The sequence below is a fragment of the Mobula hypostoma genome, chromosome 3 (assembly GCF_963921235.1).
Source record: "Mobula hypostoma chromosome 3, sMobHyp1.1, whole genome shotgun sequence".
Taxonomy (NCBI): domain Eukaryota; kingdom Metazoa; phylum Chordata; class Chondrichthyes; order Myliobatiformes; family Myliobatidae; genus Mobula; species Mobula hypostoma.
This window is the reverse complement of record NC_086099.1, coordinates 139,852,139-139,869,785: the sequence shown is the minus strand read 5'-3', so window position 1 is coordinate 139,869,785 and position 17,647 is coordinate 139,852,139. Positions and strand designations below refer to the sequence as shown.

The following is a 17,647-nucleotide window of genomic DNA, read 5'->3' as shown; positions in this document are numbered from 1 at the left end:
TGTCAGGGGTAAGTTTTTTTACTCAGAGAGTAGTGAGTGCGTGGAATGGGCTGCCGGTAACGGTGGTGGAGGCGGATACGATAGGGTCTTTTAAGAGACTTTTGGACATGGAGCTTAGAAAAATAGAGGGCTATGGGGAAGTCTAGTAACTTCTAAGGTGGGGACATGTTCAGCCCAACTTTGTGGGCCGAGGGGCCTGTACTGTGCTGTAGGTTTTCTATGTTTCTGTGTTTTCTACGTACTGTAATCATTGGATTTGTTGCTCTTCCTTTGTCCCCCATAATAGTGGGCCTCAAGGAAACCCATGGAATCTTCTGTTTCTATTTTTTTTCCTTAAAGATAGAAGATTGTTCTGTTAAAGTTTTCCTTGTGAACTTATGGTTCCAGTTTACCCAAGGCAGATCCATTCTTATCCCACTAAATGTGAGACTACGATACCAGGTACTGAAGGAACGGGTATGTTTGGAAGATATCTAGACGTCAATCAGCCATACAGAGACAGAGAATGCCAGTGATGCTGGTGGGTCGGATCATTTCAGAAGAATATGGCAGAGACCAGGAAAATTAGGGAGATGCCTGTGTTTTTTTTTATAACACATCAAAATACTTTGGCACAATTTTCCATCTTAAAGATACCAAGTAAATACGAGTTTTTACTGCAACCCATATTCTTTTGGAGCTAGGAATGTGCACTGGCTGTGTGAAGTAGAACTGCCATAGTAAAGGTTTGCCTACTAAGCTGAAAAATACTTCAAGGACCTAACGGAATCAATAATCTTGATTATCATGAGACTCAATTCAGGTGAGTGTCTTGCCTTGTCATGAACTATAGTGACAGATGGTAAACAAGGGAAAATGCCTTATGCTTTGACTGTAATAATCTCTACAGGGAATGTTTAAAAACTGTCTGGTTCGAATTGGTTCACATTTACAGTCAATTATGTAACTGGTTGGGATTGAAGTTCCCCAAATGTTACCCTAAATTAATTGTCTCCCACTACTAATTATATCATTCTTTTCCCATCTTTACATGGCTGTGCAGGTTAAAGTTGTTGTGTAGTAAAATATACACCTGAAGTATACTTCTAGTTAAGATGGCACTACTGAACACATGCGACAGCTCCCTGGTAGTTAAAAAGATAAGAACTCCAACTAGAAACATTATTAAAATACCTTTTTTGAGATATTGTGTGTTAGGTTATCACTGCAAACAGTGAAGGGGCAAGGTGAGCTCGCGGCAGGAGACAAGATGGTGTTGCAGAATCATTGCCCTTATGACTAGCTCCCCCAGGTGTGAGGGTGGATCATCCTGGGCTCCAAGAGGAGAAGTCAGGGCCCGGGCAGAGGAGATTCAGTGACTGTATAACCAGCCTAAGTGTGAGATTGGATTGCTCGAGGCGCCAAGCTGATTTGAAGAGCTTGAGAGTAACTTCAGGCTGGGCAGTGAAATCTGGGCCAAGAGAAGTCGCTGAGTAGCGTGGTCTAGGCCCAGATCTTTTCACTACAGCAGTGCCCAGGTCCTAGTGTGAGAAACGATTCACTATTTAGACAATTTTAACGCTGGCCCAGATCAGAGGAGAGAGCTAATTTTGCTCACTCTCCACAATGTTCACTCCTCTCTCCAGAGCGCCGGAGACTTTCACACTGTCCATTGTTTGGTCAATTTAAGTGCAGGCCCAGATAAACTGAACGGACAGTGTGATGGGATCCAGGACGAGAGCCGATTTTGCTCGGTCTCTGCCTTGGTCACTTCTCTCTCCATGGCTCTGAGTCTATAAGGACTGCCCCAGGTGCTGTGCTTCCTGCCTGCTAATATGATGAACTGATAAGCGAGGCTTTGGGCCTACTCCGGGCTGCTCTGGAATTCGGATCTGAGGGCTCAATTTGGTTTAGAATGTTGTTGTTTGCTTCAATTGTTTGCATGATTTATATCTTTTTTCTTTCCCTTGCGCATCGACTGTTGGTCATGTATTTTTATTCTTTTTTTAAAATTAGGTTCTTTCAGGTTTCTTGCTTTGTGGCTACAAAGCAAAACTGAGCAAGCAAATCTCAAGGTTGTATAATTTATACATTCTTTGATAATAAGTGTACTTGAATCTCAATCAGTTCTGAATCTTCAGTTTTGCCCATTTCAAACTTCAGGTAAAAGTGAATATGTACTGAATTCATGTAAAATCATTCCCATTTAGTTGAAATCAAATATATACTCTATAAATAATTTCAATCTTACAATCTGTATATAAAACTACAAACAAGTAAAAGTTTATCTGGCACTATAGCTGTGGCCGAACCAAGGTTTTACAATAGTTTAGGAACTATACACACTGGCACAGCTAACAGAGTTGCAGCCTCACAGCTTCAACAACCTGATCCCTGTTGCTGACTGTGTGAAGTTTGCATGCTCTCAGTCATGGCATGGATTTCCTCTGGGTATTCCAGTTTCTTCGCGCATCCCAAAAAATTTGGCAGGTTTGCAGGATAATTGGCCATCTTAACTTGCCCCAAGTATGTAGATCACTGGCAAAATCTTGGTGAGATAATGGTTTGGTGGTGGTTGTAGACTAAAATGAGTTAGGAAGGTATTAGAATGTGTGCCTTGCAGCCTGTCTGGTCACAGGCAGGGGCCAAAGGACACATTTCCATACTGTATGTCTATGATTCTATGAACAAGCTTCCTTTTCACATGCCATCTTTTGACTCAAATATAAGCATCCATAATTAATCATAGAACAGCACAACAGTATGGTCCTTAGACCTATGATGTTGTGCCAATATATACAAACTCTAAAATCCATCTAACCCTTCTATCCTACACAATTTATAATCCTACATTTTTGTGACATTCACGTGCCTATGAGTCTCTTAAATGTATTTGCTATACCAAACTCTTCACCCACCACTCTCTGTGTAAAACACCTACTGTACATCTGACATCTATATACTACTAAAACTCTTATGCTCAGTTTGTCTGTTTGTGACCTCCAATTAGTGCAAACAGTGCGTTACAGTGGCACTATTTTTGGCTAAATCGACTTAAAATGCGTGAACTTACAGAATGCAGGCAAAGTTCAGGGTTATATATTCGTATAAAATTGCTCACTCGCCAAAATCCACAGCCCCGCTTTCACCTGAGAGCTGATGTCAGCCATGATGGAAACCGCGATGCAACACCATGACGCATGCGCATGGCCAGTCTTAGAATCGACTCACGATGCTCACAGCAGTGACACCAACCGGAGCAAAAGGGCAGGGCCAGCTCTATTTCGAGCGGTCACTCTCAGCTAATCACCATCAGCATATGCAGAATTGGGACAGATCAAACTGAGACCCATCAATAAGAGATAATTAAATCTTATTATAATGGTGTACTTCGAGACACCCATCAAACCCTTTACCGTAGTCAAAGGACAGCAGTGACTATATCACGTCCATTTAGGAGAGCGCCAACCGCATCAAGAATAATCAGCATCCTGGATGCTTTGGTGTTACTGCTTCGCATCTTCTATCCAGCATTAGGGTAAAAAAAATGGTCAACCTAATTATGCCGCATGGAAAGAGAAGGGGGACAATATGGTCAAGAGATGATGCCAAGCGATGTCGGGAAGTGGCAAGGAGAGGGAGAGAACAAGAATCGGATGAGGCCAGGGCAGCAGAACTCCAGGATCAAAGAGTCAGAACAGAAAAGATGAGAGAAGAAGAGGCAGAGGAGGAGAGGCATGCACGTCTCCAGGATCGGAGACAACAGCTGGCATAGAAGCAGGAGAGATGAAGAGACAATGGAGCTGAGAAATGCACGTCTCCAGGATCAGAGACAAAGAATAAACAGAAGAGATGAAGAGATGGGGGATAAAGGGCTGCACGTCTCCAGAATGACAAAAACAGGCACAGGAGGAAGAGACAAAGGAGCAGAGAAATGCATGTCTCCAAGATCAGAGACAAAGAACAAACAGCAGAAGAGATGAAAAAATGGGGGATGAAAGGGCTGCACATCTCCAGAATGACAAAAACAGGCACACAAGGAGGAAAGATGAAGAGACAATGGAGCTGAGAAATGCACGTCTCCAGGATCAGAGACAAAGAATAAACAGCAGAAAAGATGAAGAGACAGTGGATGAAAGGACTGCATGTCTCCAGAATGACAACAAGAGGCACAAGCGTGGCAGATTAACCAGAAATGATGCCATCAAAAGTGTCCTTCGTTAAATGAGGAGGAGCTCTATTTGCCTTGCTACGTGTCATTCTTCTTTAATAAACTGAGGTTTTCTTCTTCAATTTCCAAAGCAAAGCAATACCAATAGCATTCAGCAAAATGTAATGTTCATTCTGGTCACAACAGACTGCACTACCCCTCTCTCAAAGGGTGCCTCAATGGGTCACCCCGTTGTCTAGTCTCTTCTAAACTTCTCTCTACTCACCTTAAACAGATATCCTTTGGCATCAGCCTTTGCTGCTCTGGGAAAAAGATGCTGGCTGTCCACTTTATCTATGCCTCTCATCCTCCATCATTTGAAAGAGAAAAGCCTTAGCTTGCTCAAACTTTGTTAAGAGGACATTTTTCTAATCCAGGCAGCATTCTGATAAACCTCTAAAACTTCCACATCATTCCTATGATGAAGCAATCTGAACTGAACAATATTAGGTGTAGTCTAATTAGACTTTTATAGAGCTGAAACATTACCTTGTAGCTCTTGAACTCAATCACCCAAACAATGGAAGCCTGCACACCATACACATTCTTAAACACCCTAATAATTTGAACGGCAACTCTGAAGGATCTACGGACTTGGATCCCAAGATCTCTCTGTCCCTCCACACTGAGTATCCTGCCATTAATCTTGTTCTTTGCCTTCAGGTTTGATCTTCTAATGGGTACAAGTTCACACTTCTTTGGATTGAACTCCATCTGCTCATTCTCTGCACGATTCTGCATCCTGTCTATATCCCATTGTAAACTACAATAATCTTCTACTTTATCCACAACTGCTCCACCTTCATGCCACCTGCACATTTACTATTTTCTTCCTATAATTTTGTGTTCTGTTTTCTCATCATTTTCTGTTCTGTCGGCAGGGGGTCATACGCTCTAGGATTCTTTGATGTCTCTTTATTGCTTATTTGGTTGCTTTTTTAAAAGAAAAGATAAAATGCATCACCTCAGGCTTCTCTCCACCAAATTCCATGTGCACTTTTTTGGCAACTACCTGGCTCACTGATGACACCCTGCAATCTCAGCATCCTTCTTAACCATGGACTGCAGTAATATTTTTTTGTTTTATCTGCAAAATTATGCACACTGCATTTGTCTAAATCACAAATGGCCTAATTATTATTAAAATCATGGACCTAGTTGAATGCCGCTGAAAACAGCCTTTTGGTCACAGAAACATCTGTCAACCACTAACCTTTGTTTCCTGCACTGAGCCAATTTTTGATCCAATTTGCCAATTTTTCTTGAATACCATAGATTTTCTAATTATTCTACCATGTGGGACATTATCAAAAACATTTCTCAAATTCATAAGGCTGCAACACTGAACGAACCTCTATGATACTTCTTCAAAATATACAAGTTAATCAGACAAGACGTTATCTTAACAAATTAAGAACATGAAGAACATGCCAAAAACCCTAGATGAATTCATGCCCTGTTTAATGATGATCGATATAGTCAATTTCCCACACTGACACTTACAAGCTTACCCTAGGATTGTGAGACTGTAAAAACTGTGTTTACAGTCCTACAATGCTTAGGCCTTATCCAGGGATTCCTGGTATCACTGCTCCGAGTCTCTAGTATTTTCTCCCTTGTCTCAAATTAACAGTCTAAAATAAGTACATTTCTGCTTCTGGCATTTTACACTCCTCAGAGACATATAGAACTAGTCTGCAATCAGACATGCAATATAAAAGATCGCAGTACTTGGGACATGTCATTTCATCTAAATGCATCCATCAATGACACTGTTCTCCTCCAAAAGTCACAACACATTGTGGGTGCATTATATTACTGAGTGTGTTCTATGAGTTGTGCCATATTTTAAAGCAAAGCGGTTATTTCCCCCTTACCAACCCCAGAGTATTAAGGCATTTAAAGATTCTGTTTTCAAAATCCTTAAATCCATGAAAGAGCCTTAGTTGGTATTTTCTTTGAATATGTTTCAGAGTAGCTACACAATTCACATTAAATATTGAAAAGCTCTCCTAAATACAAATTTAACTTGTATGCCTAATCAGCATGAACAATGATTAAACATGTGAATTTACTATAAAAAAGTGTAGTGTGGAATCAGCACTCTCCATGAGCAATGAATCACTGTGCAAATTTATCTCTACGGTACTTTACAGATTTATAAGAATCACACACGATTTGAGAATTAGTTGACATTGCCAAAGGAGGAGTGAAAATGGCTCTGGAGTGCTTTGGTACATCATAATGCTATAAAAAGACATGTTCGTTCATCTGAAAGACTATAGAAACATAGAAAACCTACAGCACAATACAGGCCCTTCAGCCCACAATGCTGTGCTGAACATGTACTTACTTTTAGAAATTACCAAGGGTTGCACATAGCCCTCTATTTTTCTATGCTCCATGTACCTGTCCAGGAGCCTCTTAAAAGACCTTATTATAATCCGCCTCCACCACAGTCACCGGCAGCCCATTCCACGCACTCACCACTCTCTGCATAAAAAACCTATGCCTGACATCCCCCCTGTACCTACTTCCAAGCACCTTAAAACTATGCCCTCTCGTGTTAGCCATTGCGGCCCTGGGAAAAAGCCTCTGACTATCCACACGATCAATGCCTCTCATCATCTTATACACCTCTATCAGGTCACCTTTCATCCTATGTCGATCCAAGGAGAAAAGGCCAAGTTCACTCAACCTATTCTCATAAGGCATGCTCCCCAATCCAGGCAACATCCTTGTAAATCTCCTCTGCACCCTCTCTATAGTTTCCACATTCTTCCTGTAGTGAGGTAACCAGAACTGAGCACAGTACTCCAAGCGGGGTCTGACCAGGGTTCTATATAACTGTAACATTACCTCTCAGCTCTTGAACTCAATCCCATGATTGATGCAGGCGAATGCACCATATGCCTTCTTAACCAGTCATCCTGCGCAGCAGCTTTGAGTGTCCTATGGATACGAACCCCAAGATCTCTCTGATCCTCCACACTGCCAAGAGTCTTACCATTAATACTATATTCTGCCATCATATTTCACCTACCAAAATGAACCACCTCACACTTATCTGGGTTGATCTCCATCTGCCACTTCTCAGCCCAGTTTTGCATCCTATCGATGTCCCACTGTAACCTCTGACAGCCTTCCACACTATCCACAACACCCCCAACCTTTGTGTCATCAGCAAGTTTACTAACCCATCCCTCCACTTCCTCATCCAGGGCATTTATAAAAATCATGAAGAGCAGAGGTCCCAAAATGGATCCCTGAGGCACAGCACTGGTCACCAATCTCCATGCAGAACATGACCCGTCTACAACCACTCTTTGCCTTCTGCCCCATGCCTCCTTACTTTCTCAATAAGCTTTCCATGGGGTACCTTATCAAATGCCTTGCTGAAAGCCATACACACTACTGCTCTACATTCATCAATGTGTTTAGTCACATCCTCAAAAAATTTAATCAGGCTCGTAAGGCACGACTTGCCTTTGATAAAGCCATGCTGACTATTCCTAATCATATTATGCCTCTCCAAATGTTCATAAATCCTACCTCTCAGGATCTTCTCCATCAACTTACCAACCACTGAAGTAATAATCCTGATCTTCCTGTTCATGAAAATTAACAGTGAGCAAGTTTTACAGTAGTAATGTCAAGCAAATAGATGTACAGCTAGATATTGCTCTACCACTTTTTTTTTTAGAATTTTGAACATTAGTTTCTCAGGATGCATATAATCACTGCACCATTTATTACCCACGCGCCTTCCCAATTAAGCATACACTCACTGGCCACTTTATTAGGTACACCTGCTCATTAAAGTAAATCCCTGATCACCCAGTCATGTGGCAGCAATTCAAGGTATAAAGGCATGCAGTCATGGGCAAGAAGATCAGCTGTTATTCAGACCAAAGATCAAAATGAGAACCAGGTGACTTTGACTGTGGAATGATTGTTTGTGCCAGACAAAGTGGTTTGAACATCTCAAAAACTGCTGATCTCATGGGATTTTCATGCACAACAACCCCTAAAGTTTATAGAGAATGGTGCAAAAAAAACCCCCAAAAATCATCTAGCAAGTGACAAAAAAAAAACACCTTGTTAATGAGAGAGGTCAAAGGAGAATGGCCAGTCTGGTTCAAGCTGACAGGAAGGTGTCAGTAACTCAAATAATCATGTGTTACAACAGTGGTGGGCAGAACAGCCTCTCTGACTGCATGACATGTCGTACCTGAAGTAGATGGGCTACAGCAACAGAAGACAACCAACGTACATACAGTGGCCTCTTTATTAGATACAGGAAGTAATTAATAAAGTGGCCACTGAGCATATCTGGTGGGGAGGCATAGCCTTGAACTGTTGCAATTCTTCTGGTGAAAGTATTCCTCAGTGCCACTGACAAAATTTCCAGGACTTAGACATAACGACATTGAAAGAATAGCAATATACTTCCGATGGGTTTTTTTCTCCAAACACATGCTATTCTTGTTATATTTGTTGGCAGAGGCCTTTGATACAAGATGAGTTGGTGGAGAAGCATCAGTAAGTAAACTCAACAATGGTACAAGTGTTGTGTATCATCCAAGTCCCATCAAGGCCAGGCTTTTCCCAATGGCAAAAGTTCACAAAACAGTGTTGAGTTTCCCTGTGTGATGCTTTGTATATTTTCAGATATTCAAGGAATTAAGGTGGTTAAGATGCACAGGTAAGTGGGACTTGGGCAACGTATGGGTCATAATCTTATTGAATTGCAAAGCAGGCATGCATGCCTGTTTCTGTTTTAATTGCTTATGTCACATGCCAATTACACACGTTGTTCAGGGAAGTCAGCATGAGTTTATTTTAAAAAAGCTCACGCTAGACAAACTTGGTTACATTTTTTTTAAAAAAAGTAGATTGATGGGAGCAGTATATTCTAATGCATGGATCTTAGCAAATTTTCTTAACAAAGTCCCACATGACAAATTCGTTCAAAAGAGCAAAACCCCATGGATTCAAAGAGAGAACAATTTGATCCAATTGGTTCAGTTGCAGGATGCAGAGAGTTATGTTTGTTCTATTTTTGGAATGCTATTATCAGCAAGATTCCACAGAACGAAGTTTCTTTAGATGTAAATGTAGGGAGTAAATGATAAAGAATTTAGCATATGATAATATAGATTGACAGCAAGCATAAAAGCTTGAGACCAGAAAAAGATATAGATGGGCTACTTAGTAGAGCTGTAAATATTCGCAAATAGAATTTACATCTAGAAAAGAGCAAGGATGTGTATTTGCCAAGGTGTATTACAGTAAGTGAATATAACATAAATAGCAAAACATTAGTAAATATGGAGGAACAGAGGATTACATGATGATTAAAAAGACATAGGCTTTCCCAGGGCTAGAGTTGCTTGTCAAACTGAGCAGGTGGGATGTTTGGGTGGCATGAGAGACAATAAATGGTAGAAACTTTTGAAATCTTGATTCATAGAGGGATTTTGGGATGCAAAATCCATAGGTCCTTGAAGTGGCAACACAAATTGATAGAGGGGTAAATAGGGTGGGTGACAGCAAGCATGCCTTTGATCAGGACAGCGAGTGTCAAAGTTGGGAAAATACACTGCAACTCTACAAAAATTTTGATTGGGCCACATTTAGAATATTGTGTGCAGTTCTAGGCACCTCACAACAGAAAGGACATGGAGGCATTAGAGAGGGCGCAGAAGAGTTTCAATAGGATATTGCCTGGACTGGAGTGCACCAGCTACAAGAGGAGCAAATCATAAACACAAGAAATTCTGCAGATGCTGGAAGTCCAAAGTAACACAAGTAAAATGCTGGAGGAAATCAGCAGGTCAGGCAGCATCTATGGAAATGCATAAACAGTCAACAATTCAGGCTAAGACCCTTCTTCAGGGTTGGAAAGGAAGGGCCTCGGCTGTTTATTCATGTCCATACATGCTGCTTCCAGACCTGCTGAGCTCCTCCAGCATTTTGAGTACGTAGCTCCAAGAGGGGGTTAGTAAACTCCGATTGTTTTCTCTGGAGGGTCAGAGGCTGAGGAGAAATCTGACTTAAGTATATCAAACAATGAGGAGGCATTGATAAGGTGGATAGTCAACACTACATTTCCCAGGATGGAAATGCGAAAACGGCTAGAGGGTATAGCAAAGTGAAGTGGGGGGGGGGGGAGTTTCAACAAGATATGTGAGGCACATTTTTTCTGGTTTTTTAAAAAATAAGCACGAACTGGTAAGTTCCTGGAACCTGCTGCCAGAAAGGGGTGGTAGAAACCTCATACAATAGCAACGACTAAGGGGCATTTAGACAGACACATGAACAGGCATGGAATAGAACTATATTGATCAGATGCAAGTAGAAAGGCTTAGTTTAGACTGGCAGCATGGTCACTGTAGACGTAGTGAGCCAAAGAGTCTAATCTGATGATGTTCTATGTTCTTACTAGCTCTTCTTTCAGTTAGTCCTGACGAAGGGTCTCGGCCCGAAACGTCCTAGAGATGCTGCCTGGCCTGCTGCGTTCACCAGCAACTTTTACATGTGTTGCTTGAAATTTCAGCATCTGCAGATTTCCTTGTGTTTATGTTCTATGTTCTGTATACTTTGTGACATTGTTTATCAGCACTTACACAAGGCTTCTTTGTGCTCCCAATAAATGAACTTGAAGTTGAGGTTCTCAGAGCATTCCCAAATCAAGTGTTATAGTTTTCTACTTTAAGTAGCCATTGGTCCAGGATTATTCTCACAGGTCAGTGGGGATGTTACATTCCTCCCCCATCCCCCCACAAGAACTCATAGTCCAAAAAGGATGGTAGAAACAAGTCTTCAAAGCATTAACAACACCCTGATATATAGCTGAAGAGATAAGATATGCACACTTACAGACAAAGTGCAAGAGGGTGAGATTAGGATATGTAGCTTTTTTTTGACGGGCACAGAAATGGTAGTCTTGGTCTGGGTTATAAAATGTCAGATTCTGCATCAAGAAAATGGTCTGGTATTGGTGTACTCCGGCATAAATGGAGCTGTACAAAGAAAGCTCAAAAGAGATGTGCATTGCAGGTTGCTTCTTTCCTTGCACAGAGCATGGTGGGTGTCTGTAATTCACTTCAAGGAGTGTGGGTGGAGTCAGAAACAATAGAGGGATTTTAAAAGACTCTTGGATAGAGACATGAATATGCAGAGAATGGAGGTTTATGGAACACAAATAGGCAGAAGGAATTAGGTGTTATTAGTTTAATTCATTTGGCACAACATTGTGGGCCAAGCAGCCTGTTCCAATGCTGCACTAATTTATGTTCTAGGTTTTAAATTTCTAGTTTTGATTTTTAGTTGCTGGAGGGGGGGGAATATTCAATTCTTATGATAACATCCTCTTATTACTGTTTGCACACATAAATCTACTGGAGGAATTTCACAAGTATAATCTGTATAACAGCTACAGAAAACAAACTTTGCATAGCAAGCCCACATGATTAGACAAATTCGTCTGGTTTAATTCTTATTATTTGTCTTGCTCATCTCGTCTTTCATCTGTCCTGTGTCTGTAGTCCCATAAATGATTTTACAGCTATCTCACTGATATATAAAACAGCATAGTGACATGTTCCAATTAGCCATTGGAGATCTCTAAAGCTTTAATCATGGTCTACCAGCTCCCATATATACTACCAACAGCCTACAAATGCAAAGTTTTGACAATGCTGTGAGAATGAATTTAATTAGCACCAGTACATCCTGTTTCTTGAAATGAGCAATTCTACATAGAAAAGTTAAAAATGAATGATAACATTCTTTTTGTCAATTAATTGCTAATTATGGAGTTCTTAACCAAAAGAGATCCAGACCAAGTTGTTTGAGATTAAGAATAGGGATAAATTTAGACTGTAGTTCAATAACTTTTTAATACATGTTATTTGTATGTATTTTTCAAGTGGCAAAAGTTGTTGGCTTACAGCTCCTGCAAACCAAGTTCAACCCCAATCTTCAATGCTGTCAGTGTAGAGTTTGCATGTGCTTTCCATTCACATTATCAAGCCATGTGGGTTGACAACTAGCCACTGTAAATTGCCCCTAGTTTGTAGATAAGTAGTAGAATTTGGGGCATGTGGGACAAATACAAGGATCAGGGTAGAGTTAATATAATAGTGTAAACACAAATTAATCTGCAGATGCTGGGGTCAAAGCAACACTCACAACACGCTGGAGGAACTCAGCAGGTCGGGCAGCATCCGTGGAAAAGATCGGTCGACGTTTTGGGCTGGAACTCTTCATCAGGACTGTAGAGGGAAGGGGCAGAGGCCCTATAAAGAAGGAGGGGGGAGGGTGGGAAGGAGAAGGCTGGTAGGTTCCAGGTGAAAAACCAGTAAGGGGTATCATAATAGTGTATATGGATGTGTGATGGTTAGCACAGATTCAGTGGGCCAAGAACACTATTTTTAGTGCTGTATGATTCTAAGAAACTCTTGCAATTCCTTTTGACTTTGTTAAAATTCATAAATATTGATTGACAAGTTACTTTATGAAGTTGATTTATTTTCCAACCACATATCATCAGATTAGTGATCTTCTATTCTGCAATTTAAACTATTGAGAACATTTTTCATCAATTTACAAGCACAAATACACAGTAAAAAATATAAAAATTCAGTTTGATGTGCCTTTGCATCTTACATTGAACTGTAATAATACATGAAATTTCATGTAACAATGAATGTATTATGAATAATATAAATAATATAGAGGGTGTGTTTAGATTTGCAGCCTTTTGAGAGAGCTTGCGAAATTCAATATGCCGATGCAAAATACAAAATTAATAAAATGATAAATTTCTCTTTGCATGCTCAGTCAGGGACTTCTGTAAACCAAGACAGATCCTCTTCCAATATTGCTAATCATTAAAGCTCCATCAAGATTAATGTTTCTCTCTTTTAGAAAACCACGTTTCTTCATTGACTTCTTGATTTAGAAGGCTTCAAACACTCAGCGTTCATCCATTTAGTTACTGGCTGATAGCTACAATTGAAAGCTGCATTTTCCAGTTTTCTACCCTTCTTTGAGAAAAGCTTTCACTGAAGTGGGACAGTTCTACAGAGTCAACACAGCTCAATCATTTTTAATGTGTGACCATAATTCCTACACAATTTTATGCATTCTTTCAAATATTGTTTTTATAGATGGTATACTCTCATATCATCTTGACAAAGTTTATTCCAAACCAAACTGTCTTCAAGCATACTCCAACATAGAAACATAGAACATAGAAAACCTACAGCCCAATACAGGCCCTTCGGCCCACAAAGCTGTACTGAGCGTGTCCTTACCTTAGATATTACCAAGGGTACCCAGAGCCCTGCTCCATATACCTGTCCAGGAGTCTCTTAAAAGACCCTATTGTATCCACCTCCACCACCATCACCGGCAGCCCATTCCACGCACTCACCACTCTCTGCATAAAAAACTTAGTTTCATTCACCCTTTCATTCACCTTTTATCCACAGCATGCAATGCAAATGGCCATGAGGCAGCCTGGAAAGGCAAGTAGGAACTGTGATGTAAAGGAAAGCACAGGTTGATGAGAAAAACAAAGATGCTATTTTGGGGGGGAAAAAAATGGCTAGGACTGGGTCAAGTAAAACAGTGATTAGGACTGGGTTTAACAGAATTAGGGAGCTAAGGGAAAATTAAATTCTGACAAAGGTTAGCAAAAATATATTGAGCTTGCTAGAATTGGGCAATAAAGAGAACCTTACCAACATTACCCAAGACTGAAGAAAATCCAATATCCTCTTGTTCATTAAAATTAATATATACTCGACTGAGAATAATTAATATACAAGCTCTCATAATCCAAACCTTACTTTTAAAAAACACTTCTTGCAGCGAGAATAATAACAAGTTATTTGTTATTTGATTAGCACCAGTACTTGCTTTTACTTGAAACAACAGTAATTCTACATAGGAAAGTTAACAATGACCGATAACATTCTTGCTATTTTGTTATATGTTATTCCATACAACATTTCCACATTACTGATAAATGGCTTCTTAAATAAAGTTTCCCCATGGCTCAAGTGCTGCAATTCTCATTCACTTTGGACTGAGACATCAATATTTCTCCTCCTTGCAGGAAATCTTCTGACACAGAAACTGGCAAATTGCTGTGAAGTCTATAAGTGGCAGCTTTTCACCATGAAGGAGAACTTCCATTTGCCCTGAAGAGCAACCAATATCTTCCAAGAAGAGTTTTTTCTTTAAATAAAGCTTTGACCATTTGAGCAATAACCAGACGATTACTTTAATTTGGCTAGAACTGACTACCCACCTCTCTGCCCACACAAATAAATTAATATTTAAACGGTTTATACCTACATCCTGCTTTTAAAAAAATGCTGTTTGAACACAGAATAATTCAGTTCTGGTCAGATTAATGAGTTAATTAACAATAATATTATACATTGCTCTTATTGATAAGATGGAAAAAAGTTCAATTTCATAGGTACACAGAAATGGCATTTGAAAAGATTATATCCGGCACTGCATTCAGTGATAACAATTCTAACGCCACCTCTGTTTCAAAAGACTTGCCCTTTCCATCTAATGTTACTGAATGACATCAGTATCATTTTGTATTTGCATAACTTTTTTTTAAAACATACCCCAGATTTATGTAACCATGTAACAGTTACATTGCTTTATGAAGGGGGGAAAAGATGCATCATGGCGATTCATGTGAATCTTTTTTAAAATCATTATGCACTGATGTACTGACACCAATCTCATAGGTAAGGAACAGAACGGTGGGGGGGGGGGCGGAAACAGTTGTGGTAACACATGGAAACTACCATACAAAATAGAAAAATGAGTTTTGTGAAGTTAATTGCAAAAGCACAGAACATAAAAACATGCCAAATTAATGCAAGCAAATAAATATTTCCATTAATATTCAGTGCAATTTACTTAATTGGATCCACTAAATGACCCATGTAAATAAACAAAATTTACCACAATTAAATAGCTGAAAACTAACTTTGATTTAGTTAATCGTTTAATATAAAACATTTTGCTGATAATCAAATTGAAAAATACTGTCAGCCAAAAACCTTGTGTCTCTTATTAGCTAACAGCACATAGACTTTGGCATTCTTTAATGATTCAACAATAAAATAGTTTTTGGAAGTTATTGATTTATTTTGTACTACTGAAAATTATAACTTTAATTTTTCTATAGCACAAAAGCATTTATTGATACACTGCAGAAGGTTGGTAAACCCGAGTATACGTTGCAGATTTATACCTATTTTGCTATCTGGCTACCTTATCACATATTTTGAAACCCTTCACCACAGATTAAAAGCAATTTAAAAAATTGTAATGCTAGTCATGATGCAAATTAATTATTTTTTTTTAAAAGCACAAAATACTTGAGGGTAACAGAGTAGATGCAGGCCTGGTGAACACACCCCCATCCACCCCCACTTAGCTATAGTGGCAGGGGACCACAGGAAACACTTTTCTGTGCTCAAAGGAGGTTGGCATAAACAATGCCTTTAGGCAAGCAAAGACAGCCCAATGTGTTGATATCCGAAACTACAGTTGTATGTGCTGTGTCATCAACATAAATGAAGCACAGCAAATGTGTTTTAGTTTTCACTACTGCTTTCATTTTACAGGTATTACACGATAAGCATTGCTTCCTTTCATTTGATATTTAAAGCAGTTTTTTTTTGATTACCCATTTTTAGTGTTCTTTGACCCTGTCATCAAGGGAAAGCAATGCTATAAATACAAGTCAGGTTTCAAAGTAATTATAATTGAAAAACAGTCCAGCAAAGTCATTATGAATTTTGTATTTAGTTCTGGAGTCTCACACATCAATTAGGTAGGGTGATGATAAATGCCCAATAAAACCTTCATTCTCAAAACTCAAGAGATGCCATTGGCCCAATCAAGGCTTGTTGAATTTACACACCAGAAGTTAACATTTATCAATTGCTCTAAAGATTTTAATAGTGATTCAACATCTGGGAAGAAAATTGTTCATATAGAAAATGTAGCAAATCCTTGCAGCAATAAATCTCTACTCTGTACATCACTGTTGTAAATACTTAAACACAAATAAAAACTGTGCAACATGTCAAGTAAAATATTGCAGTCAATAAAACACATCACTTTTCATGTACTATCAATTCTTCTTAGTCCGTGGGAATAAATAAAATATGCATTAAATCAATATCAACAATTCAACACAAAAAAAATATTGATAGGGTATCACGCAATTGGCATGCGAAATGTACTTTAAATTCTAAAGATAACAGCACTTGGCAACAAACCGCAGTTTTGAGCATTATGGTACTTTTGAGTGGTATTATTTTTTAAAAAAATCTAACTCGGTAAGACCACAAAAAGCACAGAATAAATCACAGAAGAAAAAAAATGCTTATAGGAGGTATACTACGTAAAGAAAATAAAAATTTAAAAGATAATCTGTATATTTTCGAACAATTCTCTAAAAGGTTACATTCACATGCAATGACTTCAGTTTAGTATGTTACGCTTGGTGTATATGCAGCTAATATTAAAACTTGTTATCAAGATCAGTAAGTGGTTAATCAATCAGACATAAAACATTAGGCAAATGAAAACAACGCATGTAAGTGTTTCAGTTAAAACAACAACAAATTGGAAGATTGATTCGTTTGCATTGGATACAACGCGACTTGGCTGCTTGTTAATATTCCAAGCTCAAAGACATTGCCGAGACTTTACGAAATACGATTTCCTAGTTAGCAAAAACATACGACAATCGTAATCTAATAAATTTATAAAATATAAAAGGCAAATGTTTTATAGTCACCTGAAAAATCCAATGGAGAACAAATTGCAGCCAGTTTTAATAGTACTACTATGGTAGTTAAGTACTGTTTTTATACTTTAAAATCTCTCAAAAACCACTTACCCAATTGACAGCAAACATTGTGAATGGACAGCAGCAAAGTCCAGCAAATGCAGCATGCCTGGAATATTTTTATTACCATTGTCATTAATTGATTGTTTTTTGATTTACTTCGCGACAACTGGCACTCAAAGTGATTTTTGCAAGGTAGGTGAAAAGGCGCCAAGCTTATTGCCCCCGCTTAATGCAGAGTCTACGGGTGGCAGCACCACAAGCCAGCTCCAGCGCTCCGCTCTGCTTGTGTTGCAGTAGTTACAAGATCCCTCAAACGCGGGCGATCAGAGCAGCTGGAGAGAGAGGGGGCGGGGGAGGAGTTAAAGGGCAGAGGACGGACGCGCGCCACCTTGCCTCGGGGCTCTGCGCTGGTGAGCTAGAAGGGAGCAGTGCGCGCGCTCGATTGGGCTCGCGTTGGAGTGGGCGCGTTCGCGGAGTAGAGACGCGAGCCTGGCGGGTTGGGCGCGCGCATGGAGTTCGGGCCGTCGATGCAGGCACCTTTTTTTTTC

The 17,647-nt window shown here is 39.6% G+C and overlaps 1 protein-coding gene across 1 annotated transcript in view; it reads right to left on the bottom strand.

The window, feature by feature from the left end:
• The window catches only part of vwde (von Willebrand factor D and EGF domains), a 239,477-nt gene extending 222,178 nt beyond the window's left edge, over positions 1-17,299 (bottom strand). Inside the window, exon 1 of the mRNA XM_063042310.1 lies at positions 17,148-17,299. Within this exon, the coding sequence (XP_062898380.1) occupies positions 17,148-17,232 (85 nt within the window). The 5' untranslated portion in view covers positions 17,233-17,299. The remainder of the gene's footprint in view (positions 1-17,147) is intronic.
• Positions 17,300-17,647: the final 348 nt, after the last annotated feature.